The 16,324-nt window shown below is 33.5% G+C and overlaps 6 protein-coding genes across 10 annotated transcripts in view; 3 read left to right on the top strand and 3 right to left on the bottom strand.

Annotated features, from left to right (window-relative positions):
* Positions 1-122: 122 nt before the first annotated feature.
* Positions 123-1,739, top strand: LOC123007414 (endoplasmic reticulum lectin 1). The gene has a single exon (XM_044402707.1). It carries the CDS (start codon positions 269-271, stop codon positions 1,661-1,663), a length of 1,395 nt encoding a protein of 464 aa, XP_044258642.1. The 5' UTR covers positions 123-268; the 3' UTR covers positions 1,664-1,739.
* Positions 1,740-7,844, bottom strand: LOC123007412 (choline transporter-like 2). Of its 5 annotated transcripts, none has more exons than XM_044402705.1 (15): positions 7,577-7,844; positions 7,424-7,525; positions 6,454-6,505; positions 5,205-5,327; positions 4,991-5,154; positions 4,774-4,939; positions 4,531-4,703; positions 3,537-3,702; positions 3,268-3,484; positions 3,039-3,216; positions 2,868-2,991; positions 2,667-2,820; positions 2,332-2,623; positions 2,059-2,278; positions 1,740-2,009 (listed from the first exon to the last, which is right to left on the bottom strand). In XM_044402705.1, exons 3-15 carry the CDS (start codon positions 6,482-6,484, stop codon positions 1,912-1,914), a joined length of 2,106 nt encoding a protein of 701 aa, XP_044258640.1. In that variant the 5' UTR covers positions 6,485-6,505; positions 7,424-7,525; positions 7,577-7,844; the 3' UTR covers positions 1,740-1,911. The 5 variants fall into 5 exon arrangements, with proteins under 5 accessions (XP_044258640.1, XP_044258639.1, XP_044258637.1 ...); XM_044402704.1 differs by having other exon boundaries at positions 7,424-7,652; positions 7,790-7,807; XM_044402702.1 differs by lacking the exons at positions 7,424-7,525; positions 7,577-7,844 and adding an exon at positions 7,026-7,319.
* Positions 7,845-9,952: 2,108 nt separating this feature from the next.
* On the top strand, positions 9,953-11,652 carry LOC123008303 (casein kinase II subunit beta). Its single transcript, XM_044404091.1, has 6 exons — positions 9,953-10,037; positions 10,246-10,321; positions 10,374-10,476; positions 10,528-10,719; positions 10,770-10,959; positions 11,009-11,652. Exons 2-6 carry the CDS (start codon positions 10,250-10,252, stop codon positions 11,115-11,117), a joined length of 666 nt encoding a protein of 221 aa, XP_044260026.1. The 5' UTR covers positions 9,953-10,037; positions 10,246-10,249; the 3' UTR covers positions 11,118-11,652.
* LOC123008304 (mitochondrial import inner membrane translocase subunit Tim17-B-like) lies at positions 11,641-12,679 on the bottom strand. The gene is made up of 3 exons (XM_044404092.1): positions 12,390-12,679; positions 12,159-12,319; positions 11,641-12,108 (listed from the first exon to the last, which is right to left on the bottom strand). Exons 2-3 carry the CDS (start codon positions 12,300-12,302, stop codon positions 11,755-11,757), a joined length of 498 nt encoding a protein of 165 aa, XP_044260027.1. The 5' UTR covers positions 12,303-12,319; positions 12,390-12,679; the 3' UTR covers positions 11,641-11,754.
* Positions 12,645-13,988, top strand: LOC123008302 (probable DNA double-strand break repair Rad50 ATPase). The gene is made up of 3 exons (XM_044404090.1): positions 12,645-12,857; positions 12,910-13,023; positions 13,072-13,988. The coding sequence occupies exons 1-3, from the start codon at positions 12,810-12,812 to the stop codon at positions 13,642-13,644; spliced, it is 735 nt and encodes a 244-aa protein (XP_044260025.1). The 5' UTR covers positions 12,645-12,809; the 3' UTR covers positions 13,645-13,988.
* Positions 13,659-16,324, bottom strand: part of LOC123008300 (unconventional myosin-Ia) — an 8,133-nt gene continuing 5,467 nt past the window's right edge. Inside the window, exons 13-18 of the mRNA XM_044404089.1 lie at positions 15,257-15,343; positions 14,962-15,206; positions 14,780-14,915; positions 14,578-14,730; positions 14,325-14,515; positions 13,659-14,277 (exon numbers count right to left, since the gene is read on the bottom strand). Coding sequence (XP_044260024.1) covers positions 14,154-14,277; positions 14,325-14,515; positions 14,578-14,730; positions 14,780-14,915; positions 14,962-15,206; positions 15,257-15,343 — 936 coding nt within the window. The 3' untranslated portion in view covers positions 13,659-14,153. The remainder of the gene's footprint in view (positions 14,278-14,324; positions 14,516-14,577; positions 14,731-14,779; positions 14,916-14,961; positions 15,207-15,256; positions 15,344-16,324) is intronic.

The following is a 16,324-nucleotide window of genomic DNA, read 5'->3' as shown; positions in this document are numbered from 1 at the left end:
TCGAAGGTTACGCCACTGGTGTTCTTCTAGTTTTTATCTTACTCTAATCCAATACAAGGTATGCAACCAACAATACTTTAGTAATTTTCTGTTTCTAACTTCATGAATGTTTTTATCAGTGGCAGATGACGTTTGAGGTTATGGACACGTCACTTTAAATTTTCTTTAATTAATCTGTTTTTTATCAATTCCGTCGTGTTTAATTCGTGATGGTACGATTACTAAAGTGTTTTGATGTGCTAAGCGTGAAATAAGTACTTTGGAGAAAATGCTTTGCTCACTTGCCATAGCTGTGATTGTGGCCCCATTGCTGGTCCTGGGGCACGATGTGAAAGGTTTCGATGATACCGTTTTATTTGATATTCATTGGCCCGGCGAAAACACCGAAAATATTGACTTTGCCAATGCGGAAAATATTATTGTGACGAGTTCACATCAAGAGAAATATCAGTGCATTTTGCCTAATATTCAGGAAAAGGAAACTTCAAGTGAGGAAAAATACGACGGGCCGACAGCGTTGGAAGTTATTTCGCCCTTATTCACGCAGAGTTCTTGCACGTATCGATTAGAGTCCTACTGGACTTACGAAGTGTGTCATGGGAGGTTTATTCGACAGTACCATGAAGACCGCGAGGGGAAAAAAGTTAAACTACAGGAGTACACTTTAGGACGGTGGGATGAAAAGTTGTACGAGAAGATGTTAGCGCAAGAAAAGGAAGCAGAAAAAGACAAAAATACCCAAATCCCTGTTAAAAAAATCGACAATGTTAATTTGCCCTATGTTGAGATTTTGATGGGAAATGGGACTCAGTGTGACTTAAATCAGAACAAACCTCGCGAAACTCGGGTTTTGTACGTGTGTTACATTCACGGGAAGCATGAAGTATACTCCTTGAAAGAAACCTCGACTTGTCAATACGAAATAATAATTCTCTCACCCCTTCTGTGCTCACACCCCAAATACAAACCTAAGGAAACGGGAGAAAACAAAATTAACTGTATTCCGCTCGAAAACAGCCCCCCTCAACCTTACAATTTGGCCAAGATGAAAATCGAGAGTACGAAACTGAGACGCAAATCCGACCTCGACCGTATTAAAATCGAGTTCGTTCCACCCCCGGACTTCACCGATAAAGAAGAAACCACCAAAATGCCCGAAAGCAAGCCACTCGATACTTCTCCAGTCCAGAGCTTTCTTGCAGGAAAAAACTGTCTCACCGGGGGCACCGGTTGGTGGCGGTATGAATTCTGTTACGGCAAGTCAGTGGAACAATATCATATTGAAAAAGACGGTTCTAAAGTCACAATTAAGTTGGGAATGTTCAATAAACAGAAACATATAGACTGGATTGAGCAGCATCCACACAAGAGACCCAAACCCTTGGCCCAGAGAACACAGTTATCACATTTTTACTCCGAAGGAACAGTTTGTGACAAGACCGGAAAGCCGCGCCAAACAGAAGTGAAACTCAAATGTTTGGAAGATTCAACAAGCTTAAATACAGTGTCCCTTTATTTGTTAGAGCCGCGATATTGTGAGTATATTCTAGGGGTCGAATCGCCCCTTGTTTGTGACATTTTGTCAAGAGCTGACGAAAATGGACTCATTGATATTGAGGAGGATGAAGGCGATGAAGTACCTACTGTGAACATAAGATTGTAGTAGTTGTGAAAAATTGTTGTGTTGTAGATGCAATAAATTTTTTTAACACGTTGTGTGAATAAACAGTTGTTTTGGATACGTTTTTTGCAAGATCAGACTTTATTTTCAATGGCACTTACAAGTAATTAACATAACCCAGTAAAATAATTATATAATTACAAAAACTTAATTATTTAGACATACTTTATGTAATATCACAGAATGCATCAATACAGTGCGTCTACTTACATACCTAGTGACTTAAAATTTCAATCCTTTTTATTTTTTTTACCCAAAATTTTCATCAAATTCCTAGACATGTAATAGGGCTTTTCACTGCTTCCATCATTCCGTTCACAATCTTCAACTGTAACAATTTATAGCGTTTGGGGTACTCAAAACTGATCATAACTTACGGAAACACAAGAAGAGAGTGTCCACAGCCATACTATAAACGTTGAAAAAGACCGTAGCAACAATGTATGTGATAATCATAATAACAATAACAGGAACAAGCTCATAGTGTAATCCAGAATTATCAATTCCTGTTAAATCAGTGGCAAACAGGACATACGAAATTGCTCCAACTCCCATCGTAATCAGAAGTTTTCCCATAAAGAATAGAAAATCGGTTACCTAAAAAAAAGTATTTACTTATATCTAATTGCAACAAAACCGATTTTCATTACTTTATCCAAAACAAACACTCGCAAAATATTTCTCATCAAAAGCATGAACGCATCTTTGGCACTCATGCAAAAGTTTTTGCCGTGAATTGCACACATAATATACGCATTTCGGTTTATAAACTTCAAGAATTTTTCCAAACACCAGAAGAAACATTTGCAACAACACAAAATCGCTTTAGTTATTCCATTGTCGTACTTTTTAAGTTTGTGGTCGATGTATTCCAATGCGACTCGAATCATCCTACATATGGCGATAATCAGGGAACCAAAGGCGAGAGTACCAATGTGGTACCTAAAAAAATAAATGTACCCAAAGAATAAAAGTAAATTTGTACCTAAGGGTTCGTCCAGTCGCTTCTAGTACCGCAAAAAATGGCAAATTTGATTTATTGAAAGTCCAGTACCACGTGGCAAAAACTGAAGCTAGGATCATTTGGCCAAGGGCCGAGACGAAAAAAGTGCCCCAGAAAAAGCCAAACACGTTGAATGCTACAACGGCGTTAGTGAAGCTTTTGATACTAACGTTTGGTTCTCACCTTGCAAATATGGGTACCATTTGGGGTTGTTCATGGTTGTGAATTTACAAGTGACACCCGAACAAAGTGTGGAGGCTAAACATGTGAAATTTTTGAATTGTGCTGGATCACATTTTGTACCATTCTGTAAGTAGGATAAGTACTAGTTCTTTAATTTTTTTATTAACGTACGTGTATAGTTGAAATATTGAAACATGGACAGTCACTAGTCATTCCTCGAACTTTATACTCAGGATCACCTGTAGTTGCAAGATACAGGGCGACACAAATCGCAAACGCTATAACTCCAATTTGAAGAATCCAAGGGAAAATGGGGAAAAAGAGTACCGAAGTGACCGAACTTACGGCTCTATAAAATTAAAGTGTAATAATAATAAACTATAAAGTACAATTATTTTACTTGCTGCCTTCTTTTACCAATGCGATAGCCAGAATGATTCTTTTCCTCAAGAAAATCATCATAAGGAGAACAATTGCAAGGACAATCGAACAAATTATAAGCAAAACCAGCCACGTGTCTTTTTTCGTAGCGTACGATTCGATAATGTTGTTAGTTTCAACGTCTTCATCCGTTTTATCTTTCAATTCTATGTATTTCACTGTTGTGAAATAAACTCCTGAAATTACACCAAACTGTATTTACACCCATCGAAATCGTGACCAAATTACCTGCAATCAACAATGCTAAAACTCCAATCAAACTAAGCCACACCAAAGGAGCAGCCAACCATCTCAACATCATAATATAAATTACAGATACGACAACTGCAATCCCAACACCTGCAAGTATTTTCCACCAGGATTCTACAAGATCATCGACGATATTCTGGCCCACCTAAAATACGATTTGAAGAGAGAACAAGCGATTTAAACAATAAGTGCAATGATGTGCATGCGTGGATATGGAGAATAAAAGTGTACAGAGTGAAAAAAAAACACACAATTTTTAAAACATAAATTACAAAATAATGTTACACAAAGGCCACACATAAAATCCTACCTGTTCGGCTTGGGACAGAGCTTTAATGTTTTTTACACTGTCAAGAAACTTTTGAGTATCATTCAATGCGAATTTCTTCAGTGTTTCATAAAAAGTATCGTCTATGGTTGGTATGCACCTTTTTTCAACTGCAATAAGCAATAAATGTGTTGGCTTATTTCTCTGATTTCAAAGAAAATAGTGTTTCAGATATTTTTGAAAAATTAAATTTGCAAATTTTACACTTTTAAGTATTTGTTTTTTTAAATCTGTTTTTAATATAATACATATATGAAATAAGTTTTAGGTAGGTACACCTGAATTTAAAATCGAAGAAGAACTGCATTTATAACAATGAAATTTATTACAACTTTTGAAAAATATCTTCAGCCACAAAGATTGGTGTAAGATGGTAAGTAATGTAACCAATTATTGACTTATTGTTCACTGTGTATTTTATATTTAAATTGAGTTAGTGTTTATTGAACTAGTTTTTGCATGATTTTTTATTGATGTAAATTCTGAATTTACTATTTACACTCTACATGTGCATACAGTGGCTACTGGTTACTACATAAATGTAAACCAAAACTAATTGTTAATACTGAAATTTGAAAAGTTACATGTGTCTAAGGGTAGGTAAATGACAATTAATGTTTAAACAAAGACGTAAGAAATATCTACCTGTTGATAGTTTTGATTTTCTGTGAAATAACCAATCGTATTTTGAACAAATAGGGACATCCACATTGCAATTTTATTCAAATGTTTTTTTAATTCAGAAATTTCTTTTTCTATGTTTGTATCCTTGCTAGGCTTGTTACGATCAGCAGTATTGTACAAACATCTGTTTAAGACTGTATACAAAATATGTAAGTTTGTATTTAACTCAAAGCTCAAAAAAATATGTAACAAAAAGATTCTTACATGAGGAACTCTTGAAATAATATTTCGCACATTTTCCATTCTCGACCAATGCTTTTGGATCCCCATTATTGAGGTCAACATCATAGTCACATATCAATTTATTCTTATAGTTAGTCGGCTCTTGATCAAAAGAGTAATAATAATCGGGACATTTTTCCACACAAACCTGTAATAACTCTCCCAGTTATACACCCTTGAGCTTGAATCCACCTCTTACTTGTCTCGTTTGACATCCCGTGAAAGGTACTGAAGGTGAAAAACATTTACTTAAATCGAAGAAAAATAGATAGGGCCGGTTTTTGACATGTTCGTCCAACCCACATCGACTACCGTATGAATCTTTAGGCACCAATAAAGTATTAGGATCTCCACTACTAAAAGCTTTATTAGATTTGTTACGATTTTCTCTCTCTTCGACGTGATACACATACCATAAATTGCAACTCCCGCCCAACATCCAATAAATACGAAAAAAATTAAAAGGCAAATGATATCGGTGCAAGAGCGGCGACGTAAAGGACCGTTGAAATCGGGATCGTATGGAATTGGTTCCCCTAGAAAAAAGCGAAATTTTAAGAAGAAAGATTAAGAAGAATTTTTTTATTCAAAGAATTGATATCAATACGAATGAAGTCCAAAGTTTAATGAACGCGTTTATGCTACTTACCTTCAAATATTTGCTTACGCGGTATATAAATAGAAACAGTTTAATTACATTTTTTTTATGTTTTATTCAAATAAAGGCAATGTTTTACAATAATAACAATAAGAAAATATTTACGTTGAACTATTTAGATAAGGACTGGTATTGCTGATAATTAAAAAGTAGGTACTTTGCAAGTTTTAATACCAGCAGATTACATCACTATTACTTACTACTTTATTACACAATTAGTAACACTTTAGGATTATTAACTTACAAGAGTTGTATCTGTCTCGAGACATGTCAAATGCACACAACTACTAAAGGAATAAACATAAAACTAACACAAAAATGTAACTACAAGGTTAAACACGAGTAATTGCTGTTGACAGTAGCAATTATCTCTCTTTTATCTTGACACGAAAAAGAGGTTTCCCAATCTTTGTTTGAACAGGTCTTTATCAAAAATTTTGCAAAAATATCTGCGAAAAGTTTTCAGAGTACAAAAAAGCTAATAGCAGGGACAGATCTTGTTTACGTAAGAGTGTTATTAAAATGGACAGATCTTCATTATTTTGAAATAATGATTTGCAAGGTTAAAGAAAACAAAATAAGGAAGTGTACAGATAATGTTGCAGTTTTACTTATTTTTCTTGTTTTTCATGAGACTTTTGCCTTTGTTTTAAAAATATGTCACTTTTCAAACATTTTTTCTACATCAAAGTGGTCAATAGAGTTTAGTTTACATACATATATTAAGACTGACACAATTTCACAAAATGTTGTTAACACAAGCCAATTTTGTAAGTATATACAACTGGACTCTGGAGATGTTTTATTAGTTTCCATCATAAATCACTAAATAAATATTTACTTATTTTGAAATTTTTCAATTCGATCACAACTTTTATTACTTATTCCTTTAGCAACCATGTTCGCTTGAATCAATGGAAACATTTTTCTGGTTCTAAATACGCCGAAAAAAAGTTGATTTGATTCATATGATTCGTTGAAAAAAAAAAAATTCGATTACTTACCAAGTCCCTCTGGCATCTTCGACCTTGCCATCGTATAACTTGCACTTTTAGTCTGAAATCATACAATTCTGTAATGGATTTTACAGGATGAACAACATTTGCACATTATAGAGAGCAAGGCAACATTCTGCGATAAGATAAAAGATAATTTGAGGGATATCTATATTATCAGATTATTTTTAATTTATTGAACTTGTATGAAGCGTTTCCGTTCTTTGTTTATGGATGTATCAAAAGTTTATAAAATGAATCATCTTTGTGTTATTAGAAAAACCCGATTAAGAAATAATTACTTAAACGTTTGTTGTAGCTATACAAAACTAAATATAATTAACCGAAAGTTTCAAAACACGTTTCATAGAATAAATGTACTTTTAGAAAAATGTTTAGAATGCATTTAAATGAGTACAATTTATGACAACAAATTCTTTTACCTACGTCTAAATATTTTTCTTAACGATAAAGAATTGATAAAAGTTTTAAACGATTTACGTTAGTCAAATTGTTGTCTGTTATTTTAATCCATAACTGTAAAGTGCACTTTCACTATCATAGTTATTGTTGATACTAACCTGAAGACCTAGAACTTGCGTTCTACTTCCGCTATACTTGCGCATAATTCTAAGACATTTTAAAACATTTCAGGAATTTTCAATTAAGAACTCTAGTGAGCCCTTTTATGTGACGCTACAATTAATTAAAAGCTCATTAGGAAGGAAGAATGTGAATAGATCAATGGCCCAGTTTCAAAATTGTATGCTTGGATGCATTAAACATAACATTAGATTATGGCGGTTTGAATCATAATTCCATATTGTAATTAAAAAAAAAAACACATTCAAAACTTAATTGTCGATTGATTGTTGGTACTGCGAAATTGTTTCTTGATAACATTAATTGGAACAGATAAAAGAATCATACTTTTTAGAAACAATATTACTGCACGTAATAAAAATGTCGATCGACTTACCTACAAATTGTTATTTAAAAAATTAGATTTCGAGCATCGTTGTCTCACTGACATTGAATTAATTTTTGTAATTTCCTGTCGTCTTTCATTCCCACTCAACTTCTAAAAACATCGTCGCACTAACACTGCAATTACTGAACAAGCGACAACAACCTTCCAATTAACTAAACAAACCGTGGAAGAAAATCCCCAACAATGTATTATAACCACTTGTTTGTTTACAACACTCCTGCAAGAGAATGAAACTGAACAATAAATAATCCGTTTTAACCTTGACTCGTAATTAACAATCACAGCAAACTACATTTTGGTATAATTTGGGTTTTTGTTTAAAATATGATAACAAAAGAGCTAAAAATTATTTACGCGTGGTATGAGTCAACTGTGTTTGTCTTCAAAAACCGCAACTAGCACGTCCCACTTGTGCAAGGAGATTTCTAAAAGTAGACTGGGTTTTCACTTTTCAATTAACAATAGATGGTTAAAAGTTTATTGTCCGTTTTAAATGGAATTAAATGTCACTAAACATTTCGGGTGACGACGTCGCGGCGCCTAGGAAAGCCTTCGACTAGACCGGCCGTCTGCGCAAACTAAAAATAGGGAAATGATCTTATTTTCACTATTTTTATCTATTTTTCACAGTTTTGAGTTACATAAACTGATCAAAAGAAAATTATTTATGGTTGACTATCTCTAGAGAGTAACGCTTTATTAGCACGAATCAGTCGCATCTTTATTTTCAGAAAAACTTTTCGTTGTTTTTTTGCACGGTATAATTTTTTATTGATTGTGGAAGTTTTAGGAAAACTGCAGTAAACGTGTTGAAAATTTTCGATAAATACCAAACAGAAAATTAATATTCTTATAATGATTCAAAAAAAATTATTCAGAAAACTTGTTTTTTTATTGCTCCTATTATTTATTAATTAAATGTTGTTTCTACCTATTGTTTCTAATTTGTTTGTTGTTTTTAAAGTCATATTTTAGTGATACCATTGTTTTGAAACAAGTGCGATAACAAAATCTTAAATAAACAACGTTAAAACATATTTGAAAAGCATTTTCTCAGATTTTTTTTTGTTAATAGTAAGATGTTTTAAAGAAAGTTGCTCTCACCTTAAATACATACAATGTAATAAATTACAAAGTTATATCATAATAATTTCATTAATATTTGTCTAAATACAGGCGGAATCACATACTATAATAAAGACCCTGACCGCTTTTTAGACGCAACCCAAAATACATTTTCAGATGCCACTATGTGTTAATAAATTTAGGTACTGTTTGAAAATTTTCAAAGATATAAAGGTAATAATAGCCGTGACAGTTTTTAAAAATTAGACAAACATTTTCGTAGCATTTTTCATACATACATATATCAAGATCATATCAATCACTTCGATGTTTTTAAGAAAAAAAAAAGTGGAATTGATGATTCTGTCAAATTTAATTAATGACATATCAACAAGTACTTAAATTTAAATTTGATAATCAAAGTTTTTCAAACACAACAAAAGCTAAGTTACAGTTGGAGACAAAATACTTTGGTCGTCAATGTCACTTGAGTGACATTAAATTGTAAAGCATGCTTTAGGACTGTTAACCTTATTTTTAGCTACTGTCAATCATAGTTGACAAGTTGTTTAATTTGAAATTGACATTCATTTTAACGTTAAAGCTTGAATTACATTAAAGTGTCAGAAAAATGACGACCAAAGTATTTTGTCTCCAACTGTACCTGTGAGAATGTATTTTGGGTTGCGTCGGAAAATTGGTTAGGATCTTTATTATAAATGACTCACCCTGTATGCAGTAACAAAATATAGAAATATTTCGGACTTCATTTTTTTTACAAAATTGTAACTTTTTGTGTTAATAACTAATTTCTCACCCTAGTCAGAGATAAGTGACGTGATGACCGATAACTCATGATTGATGACATACCTGTATATCTGTCAAGTCAACATAAAAACGCTGTAAACTTGAAAAGAAAAATAAGAGTAGTCGATACAAAACGTGAAAAATTTTGCCCTTGAAAAAGTTTGAGAAAAACTTAGAATGCTAACGAAATTAAAGACTTACCAGAGTTTACAATACACAAAAAGCACAGTAAGTAATTAAGTATACATTTGTACAAATTGGCGTATTCGGGTATTCACAGAGCCAACATGATTTATACATTTATGATCACTCTGTTGTATAATAATACGTAGATATAATAATAAAAAATCTACTTGTAAACAGTTAACAAATACCATTTTAAAAACTAACGTTGAATCAATTTAAATAATTCAAATGTTAAACTAAACACCAATATAATATTTGATTTATTATGCAAATACAAATAAAAGTGTTACGGAAGCGATTTATCTGCTCAGTATTTTATTTATTTATATAGAATTAAATATAAATTCATTAAATTTAAACAGTATTGGAAAAACAATAGTGATCGTTGTGCCGAGGTTTTACTGTAATTTAAATCTCCTAAATTTTAAATTTCCCGGTTAAGTCTGTCATGTAGTGCCGTCACTTTCCGCTAGATGAGCCCAACATCAACTCTTTTTTCGCGTAGATGAAGTAGCGTAAGCGTGGCTAATCAAGGTACAAAGAGGTAAAATTCTTAAATATTTCTTTCCTCGATCACAATTTGGTCTTCATCTCATCATTTCCCAGCCCTCCACATCCTTTCTAAGCTCTAAAATCGAAAATTAACGTCGTAGTTGTGTCACAAATGTCATTAAATGTAATCTAAACATAGGGTTGGACAGCCACAACCGTCACAAAATTCTAATTTTCTAAATAAATCGGAAATGTTTTAGGAAAATGAGCAGCTCAGAGGAGGTATCATGGATTTCATGGTTTTGCGGACTTAGAGGAAATGAATTCTTTTGCGAAGTAAATGAAATTTGCCTGATTTTAAAGACCAGATTACAAAGTGTATTTGTAGGTGGATGAGGATTATATACAAGATAAATTTAACTTGACGGGCTTGAATGAACAAGTACCGCATTACAGGCAAGCTCTTGATATGATACTAGACTTAGAACCCGGTATTTGGAAGCCATCTCAAGTTTTATAATTTTTTACTCATATTTTTGTAGATGATGAACTTGACGATAATCCCAACCAATCTGATCTTATTGAACAAGCTGCTGAAATGCTTTATGGATTAATACACGCCAGGTACATTTTGACAAATCGGGGAATTGCTCAAATGATTGAAAAGTACCAGTCTGGGGATTTTGGGTATTGTCCCCGTGTGTATTGTGAATCTCAGGCAATGCTACCTTTGGGTAACCTCAACATATCTTAATTTGTCTTTTTTTCCTAAATTGTGATTTAGGCTTGTCTGATGTACCTGGTGAGGCGATGGTCAAGTCATACTGCCCTAAATGTATGGATGTGTATACACCAAAATCATCAAGACACCACCATACAGATGGGGCTTACTTTGGGACAGGTTTCCCTCACATGCTTTTCATGGTACACCCAGAGTACAGACCAAAGCGTCCAACAAATCAATTTGTTCCTAGGTAAGTTCAACACATTCTTTTACAATTTTTTTCTAACAAATGATTTTAGGTTATTTGGTTTTAAAATTCATCCACTTGCTTACCAATTGCAACAACAAGCAGCGTCAACTTTTAAGGCCCCTTTGAGAAGTTTGAATTTTAATAATGGTAAACGTTAATTTCGTATAAAAGTTGTATACATTTGATTTAATTTATTTCTACCCCAAATTTGTGTATTCTTGTATGTATGAAATTAAATTTTGTTTTTCTTTCATACTTTTGTATGGCGTTAATATTGCATAAGGTTCATTATGTGCAAAAATTCCATCATTTTATAAATAGGGTTCAATGTATAATAAATTTCCCAGTTTTTGTTATAAATGTAAGGATAGTTTGATTTAGAAGCGTCACCGGTTTCGTGTAAGTTATACAAATTAACTAGCAGTCAAGTTTGTAAATAACTGATTAAAAAATTCAGATAAAATCCGTGAGTCATGCCTGAGCTTAATTAGTAAATAGAGTGGTCAAAAATCTGAATTTTTTCAATCATACGGCGTATTCTAAGATGTATAAATAACACATTTTAAATAAAACATAGGAAGTAAACTAAGTTTTGTATCTTTCCTGAAGATAATCAGAAACCAAGTCTCAAACTGAATTAAGTTGTAAATTTACATGTTATCTAAGTTAAAAAATAAAATCTTCTGTTTTCAATAGGAGTCTTTATTTGACCTATTACATAAATAAAATAAAGATCAAAATAAACCTTATATTTACGCCTTAATCAACAAAAATTTATCTATACACACATGCACACTACTGGAACGAGAAGCCCCCATTTTGCTGCCCTCTCAACTGAGATGGATCTTCCATTGGGGGCATCTGTGGCTGAAACTGCTCGGCTGATAACCTGGTGAACAAAATCCCTACTCCTTCAATTAAAGCTAACAAAACTCCGCCAATTAAAGCACTCCCGGCCATAGCTGGTATGCCATTTCTCGCTGCAAGGATACCTCCAGTCGCAGCCCCACTTATGATAGAATTCCACGGATCCTCCTTTTTCCTAATGTGGATTAAGGCGCAATCAATGGTTGAGAACATGCCGCCCCAAACGGCGAAATTACCGGCGATTATGGGAGACCGTTGCTTAATTGCAGCCAAACTGCCAACCTAAAATTCGAAATTAAACGGGATCAATGGGGGGGTAAGGGACAACATACGAGTCGTCTGTTGAAACCTGAAGGGGCATTGCGAAAGCCTTTAATACTTTGGAAGACGCCACCCCCGATGAGGCCCATGGTAAAGGCGCCTCCGCAGTCGTCGACTATCCTCCATGGGCAAGGTTCGCGAGTGTATTCCTCCATTCAAAAGGTGACCTAACCTAAAAAATTATAATAAAGGTTACATCAGAAAATTTTTGTCTTGGGGATTGATTTTTTGTAAACATTTACCTCTAATGTAGAGAATTAAAATTTTAGACGATTTTTGGCTATTTCAGTCACTGTTTACATTAATTCAATGATTTTTTAGAAAGCATTCGCATTCACATTTGACTGGAGGTCGAAAGATCGAAATGCATGTCATAACATCATTCCAAAATTTTCCATTTAATACTTATTTGTTGACTGGGTCCTTAAACTGTGTTGATCTTTACTTCTATCTGCTAAATTTCAAGAAATAATTTGTAAATTCAGATTTTAAAATCTACTTTTGATTTTGAGGTTATGCCTGGCGGCAAATTTAAAAATTGTAAAGTTACCATGCATTTTCTAAAAATAAAACGAATCTTCCGAGTCACCTAGAAATCTATTAATAAGTCCTTTCCTCCCAATTTTCCACGGTTTACAACGCACTTTACAACACTACCAAATATGTCTCAAAATATTGAAACTCAAACTACTAACCAAGCCCCCAGTGAGGTAACAATCTTTTAATAATTTTTGTGTAAATAATTACAATTTCAATTGTTAGGGTAACCAAAATACAGTCCAAAATGGGGATAACCTTCTTGAAAAACTCGCTAGTTATGAAGAAACTTTTAAAAACAATGCAGAACGAACAACACAATTAGAAAATGAATTAAAAGTATGCAAAAAATTAACAAACCGTTCTTTTACATTCGATATTTTATAGCAAAAAGATACCGACTTGGCCGACTTAAAAAAGCGCCTGGTGCAGCTTGAAGAAGAAGTCTCAGAAGCACAGAAATTCAAAGCGCAACATTTGAAAGAAGCGGAAGAAGTTGATGCGATTAAAGTCAAATCTGAAGAGACTTTAACACGAGCGAAAGGAATTATTTTCGACAAAACCAAAGTTATAAAGAATCAAGAGTTGCAAATCGATGCTTTGAATCAACAAATTGCATCACTTAAAGACGTGGTGACCATCACTAAAGACTTGTTGGAGATAAGAAATTTGGAAATCAAGCAACTTGAATCAAAAATTCAATGTATGGAAGATAGAGTCGGGGCTGAAAAGGAACGTCATGATCTGATGCACAAGAAATTGGAACATATGATTCGCTATAATGGTGATTTGAAAAGGGAATATGAGACGCAACTTTGCTTGTTTTCGGCTTTGCGTGAAAGGTATAATGAGAGGGAATTGGCTAAAGGGGTTTTAGATGATTTGAGACAAGCTTCAACGAGTCAGACGAATGGAGATGTGGCTCCCGAAGAGAAGAAAGAAGAGGAAAAGAAGGAGTGAAGACAAATTTGTGATAAAAATATAACTTGTTTATTAACATATCGCTATTGGATTTATAATTTATAGAACTTAGAGAAAATGTAGATAATGTACACTATCAACATTTTTACATTATGTTAGAAACCAACAGGAAATGTACGTTATAAATAATTAAAACATGAGAAACTAACATCTAAAGTCAAAAAGACTAACTTTAAAAAATTACTTTAACTTGTATACAAGACGTAATTTATTAACAAGAATTTTCGAACTATCCTTATACCTTGCATCTCAATGGGGTTTATTAATATGTAAGCTAGTTCGTCATGTATGATTGTTCAATATAAAGGTACTTTAAAATTTCAGCCGTAACACAAATTTTAAAATTCTCACGCTAAGCTAGGATTCAATTTTTGGTCAACACTGTATACGGAACAAATACAGATCCAATTCTCCCAATCTATTGTGCAACGAATAACTCTAATGGCAGTGATCAATATGCTGGTCTCGAAGATATGTTTGGCAAAATGTCACACATGAACTTCCATCTTGTTGCCTTTGCGAAGAACACGGATTTGGCCAGGTTGCACTTCCGGCAATCCCATACATTTGAAGGTGAAAGTCACCGTTTGCGACCCGAAATTGGCTTCAAACCTACCACAATTTTACATTACACCTTTTTATTACATACAGATACCTACTCTGTCGTTATGTTGACTTCAGGTGGTTTGCCTGTGGCGTTTTGGACAACCAGGAATAATTTTGTCACGACTTCAATCACGTGACCGGTTTGAAACACGAAATCGCCTTTTTTCTTACTTAAGTCGCTCTGAAATAAGCAACCGGTCGCATCGGAATTCGAACTTGCGCTGTCAGCGTTGGCTACCGATGACTGGGAACAAAACTACCTCTAGCACTCTAATTCTATACTACAGGGAGGTAAGTAAGACTTACTGCACGCACGTGGACGACGGCGACGTCATCGAGAAACGGTGACAGAGACATCCGGTAGATCTCTGTCGCAGGCACACGATATTTTATTTGCAACGTCCGCTGATCCAATATCAACATCGATCGTGTCGAGACAACCAAAAGAATTGGCACAAACTAAAAAATTGTGTTTTTGATAAAAACTTGTGTAAATATATTCAAATACCTTGCCACTAGAACGCGCTATTTTATTAATAATGTCAGCAAAAACTACATATTGGTCGTTACTTTCTAAACAGATTTTTTTCCATTGAATATTTTGCCTTAGCCGAACGTAATCCCCGAGAAATGGATGAGAAACGCTAAAAGTATAATTTGTTTTTTGGATTATTTCTTGTCATTACAAACCTTCTAGGATATGAACACTTCCTGTCTTTGAAAATAAAACTCGCGGTAACTTTTTCTCTCATACGATTTCTCGCTGTTTGATCAAACTTAAGCCGATATTTACCACAACGCCAACGATGATGGATTTTTTTCAATAAATTATTACATTCTGCTAATCTGGAAGAACAAGATGGCCATTCTCTACAAATGGGAGAGTCGGCATCGGGCGGTAATAATTTCCAAAATGATTGAAGAAATCGTCTTCGCTAAAAATAACAGTTTCGAGGCGGTCCCAACTTGGGATAATTTAATATACCTTCCATTGAATATAATGTCTTTGAATAACTCTAGCGGCCCATTCGACTTGTTTGCGGTGTTTCAACGTCCTGTACTCTTCTTGTGCCTATAAGCGGCAATTATCACAAAAACGGTGTAAAAACAATTAATTGTTCTTTCAAATACAAATTGTGTGAAAAAGAAGCGTTGATATTTAAATCCTCATTATATTAACAAAAATCATATTTTTCCCCTGATTTGTAATAAAATCAAAGGTTGTATTGTGTTTTTTTTATGCTCATTAAAAAGGATTTTATACACTACTCCAAAAAATTAAAGGAACAAAAAATTTTCCTAAATTTTTTGATGATTTTTGAAAAGCTGTAACTCATCGAAAAATGGTCGTATCTAGATTTTAAAAAACCATTTTGAAGCTTCTAGTTTTGAGATCTTTTAGCAAATATTTTTTCTGTGCTTTGGTTATCACGCAATTCTAAGTAATAGCGCGAGAAAAAAAAATCTTAATTTTTATGTTTTTGTTTTTGATCCACGGACGTGATGTAAGGAATTTTTTTTTAGTTAAGTCAATGCATAGGCTAGATAGCATGTTTGTTTACTTTAATATGCTTTCTTCATATTTTTTTTTTACGTCAATTTGTCGCTGAGATATCTGACTTTAAATGCTCTTGTCTTTGATCATCGATATCTCATCAACCAATGACCACACTAGGAATATAAGGGTAGTGTCAAAAAGTGGAATAAATCTCTTAGAAGATCCTTTTATGATTTTTTGGAAAATATTTTTTTTCACCTTTAACATTGATTTAAAGAAAAGAGAAAAAAGTAAGTTTTTGCGTTGTTTTAGTAAATCTACCGCGTATTCACTAATATTGATGGGGCGACTAATGTTTTTAGGTTTTTTTTTTTTACAGCTTAAAGTATTATCTACAGCCCTGCTAATTTTTAAATCGATCCATCAAATTGTTTTTTCGGACCGATTGATCAAAGTTTTGCAAAAGAATTAAAGGAATAATTGTATATTGTTTTTGAACATCGTCTAATCTTCGTCAAGATAAGAAAAACAATTTTTTCAGCTTTTTTTTTACAA

The sequence above is a fragment of the Tribolium madens genome, unplaced genomic scaffold (assembly GCF_015345945.1).
Source record: "Tribolium madens isolate multiple individuals breed KSU strain unplaced genomic scaffold, Tmad_KSU_1.1 Scaffold_3;HRSCAF=73;Tcas5.2_LG2, whole genome shotgun sequence".
In the NCBI taxonomy this organism is placed as follows: domain Eukaryota; kingdom Metazoa; phylum Arthropoda; class Insecta; order Coleoptera; family Tenebrionidae; genus Tribolium; species Tribolium madens.
The sequence above is the reverse complement of the archived record's forward strand: the minus strand, read 5'-3'. Positions and strand labels throughout refer to the sequence as shown.

Excerpts from the sequence above, each read along its gene's own strand:
- LOC123007414 (XM_044402707.1), top strand. The coding sequence starts at position 269 with ATGCTTTGCTCACTTGCCATAGCTGTGATTGTGGCCCCATTGCTGGTC.
- LOC123007412 (XM_044402702.1), bottom strand. The coding sequence starts at position 7,070 with ATGCGCAAGTATAGCGGAAGTAGAACGCAAGTTCTAGGTCTTCAG. Across the intron at positions 5,155-5,204 it reads GGCGGGAGTTGCAATTTATG|CTTTTAGTAGTGGAGATCCT; the intron begins GTATGTGTATCA and ends AATCTAATAAAG. Across the intron at positions 2,010-2,058 it reads CACTCTCTTCTTGTGTTTCC|TTGAAGATTGTGAACGGAAT; the intron begins GTAAGTTATGAT and ends AAATTGTTACAG.
- LOC123008303 (XM_044404091.1), top strand. The coding sequence starts at position 10,250 with ATGAGCAGCTCAGAGGAGGTATCATGGATTTCATGGTTTTGCGGACTT. Across the intron at positions 10,322-10,373 it reads GAAATGAATTCTTTTGCGAA|GTGGATGAGGATTATATACA; the intron begins GTAAATGAAATT and ends GTGTATTTGTAG. Across the intron at positions 10,960-11,008 it reads ACAAATCAATTTGTTCCTAG|GTTATTTGGTTTTAAAATTC; the intron begins GTAAGTTCAACA and ends AAATGATTTTAG.
- LOC123008304 (XM_044404092.1), bottom strand. The coding sequence starts at position 12,302 with ATGGAGGAATACACTCGCGAACCTTGCCCATGGAGGATAGTCGACGAC. Across the intron at positions 12,109-12,158 it reads CAGGTTTCAACAGACGACTC|GTTGGCAGTTTGGCTGCAAT; the intron begins GTATGTTGTCCC and ends TTCGAATTTTAG.
- LOC123008302 (XM_044404090.1), top strand. The coding sequence starts at position 12,810 with ATGTCTCAAAATATTGAAACTCAAACTACTAACCAAGCCCCCAGTGAG. Across the intron at positions 12,858-12,909 it reads CTAACCAAGCCCCCAGTGAG|GGTAACCAAAATACAGTCCA; the intron begins GTAACAATCTTT and ends TTCAATTGTTAG. Across the intron at positions 13,024-13,071 it reads AATTAGAAAATGAATTAAAA|CAAAAAGATACCGACTTGGC; the intron begins GTATGCAAAAAA and ends GATATTTTATAG.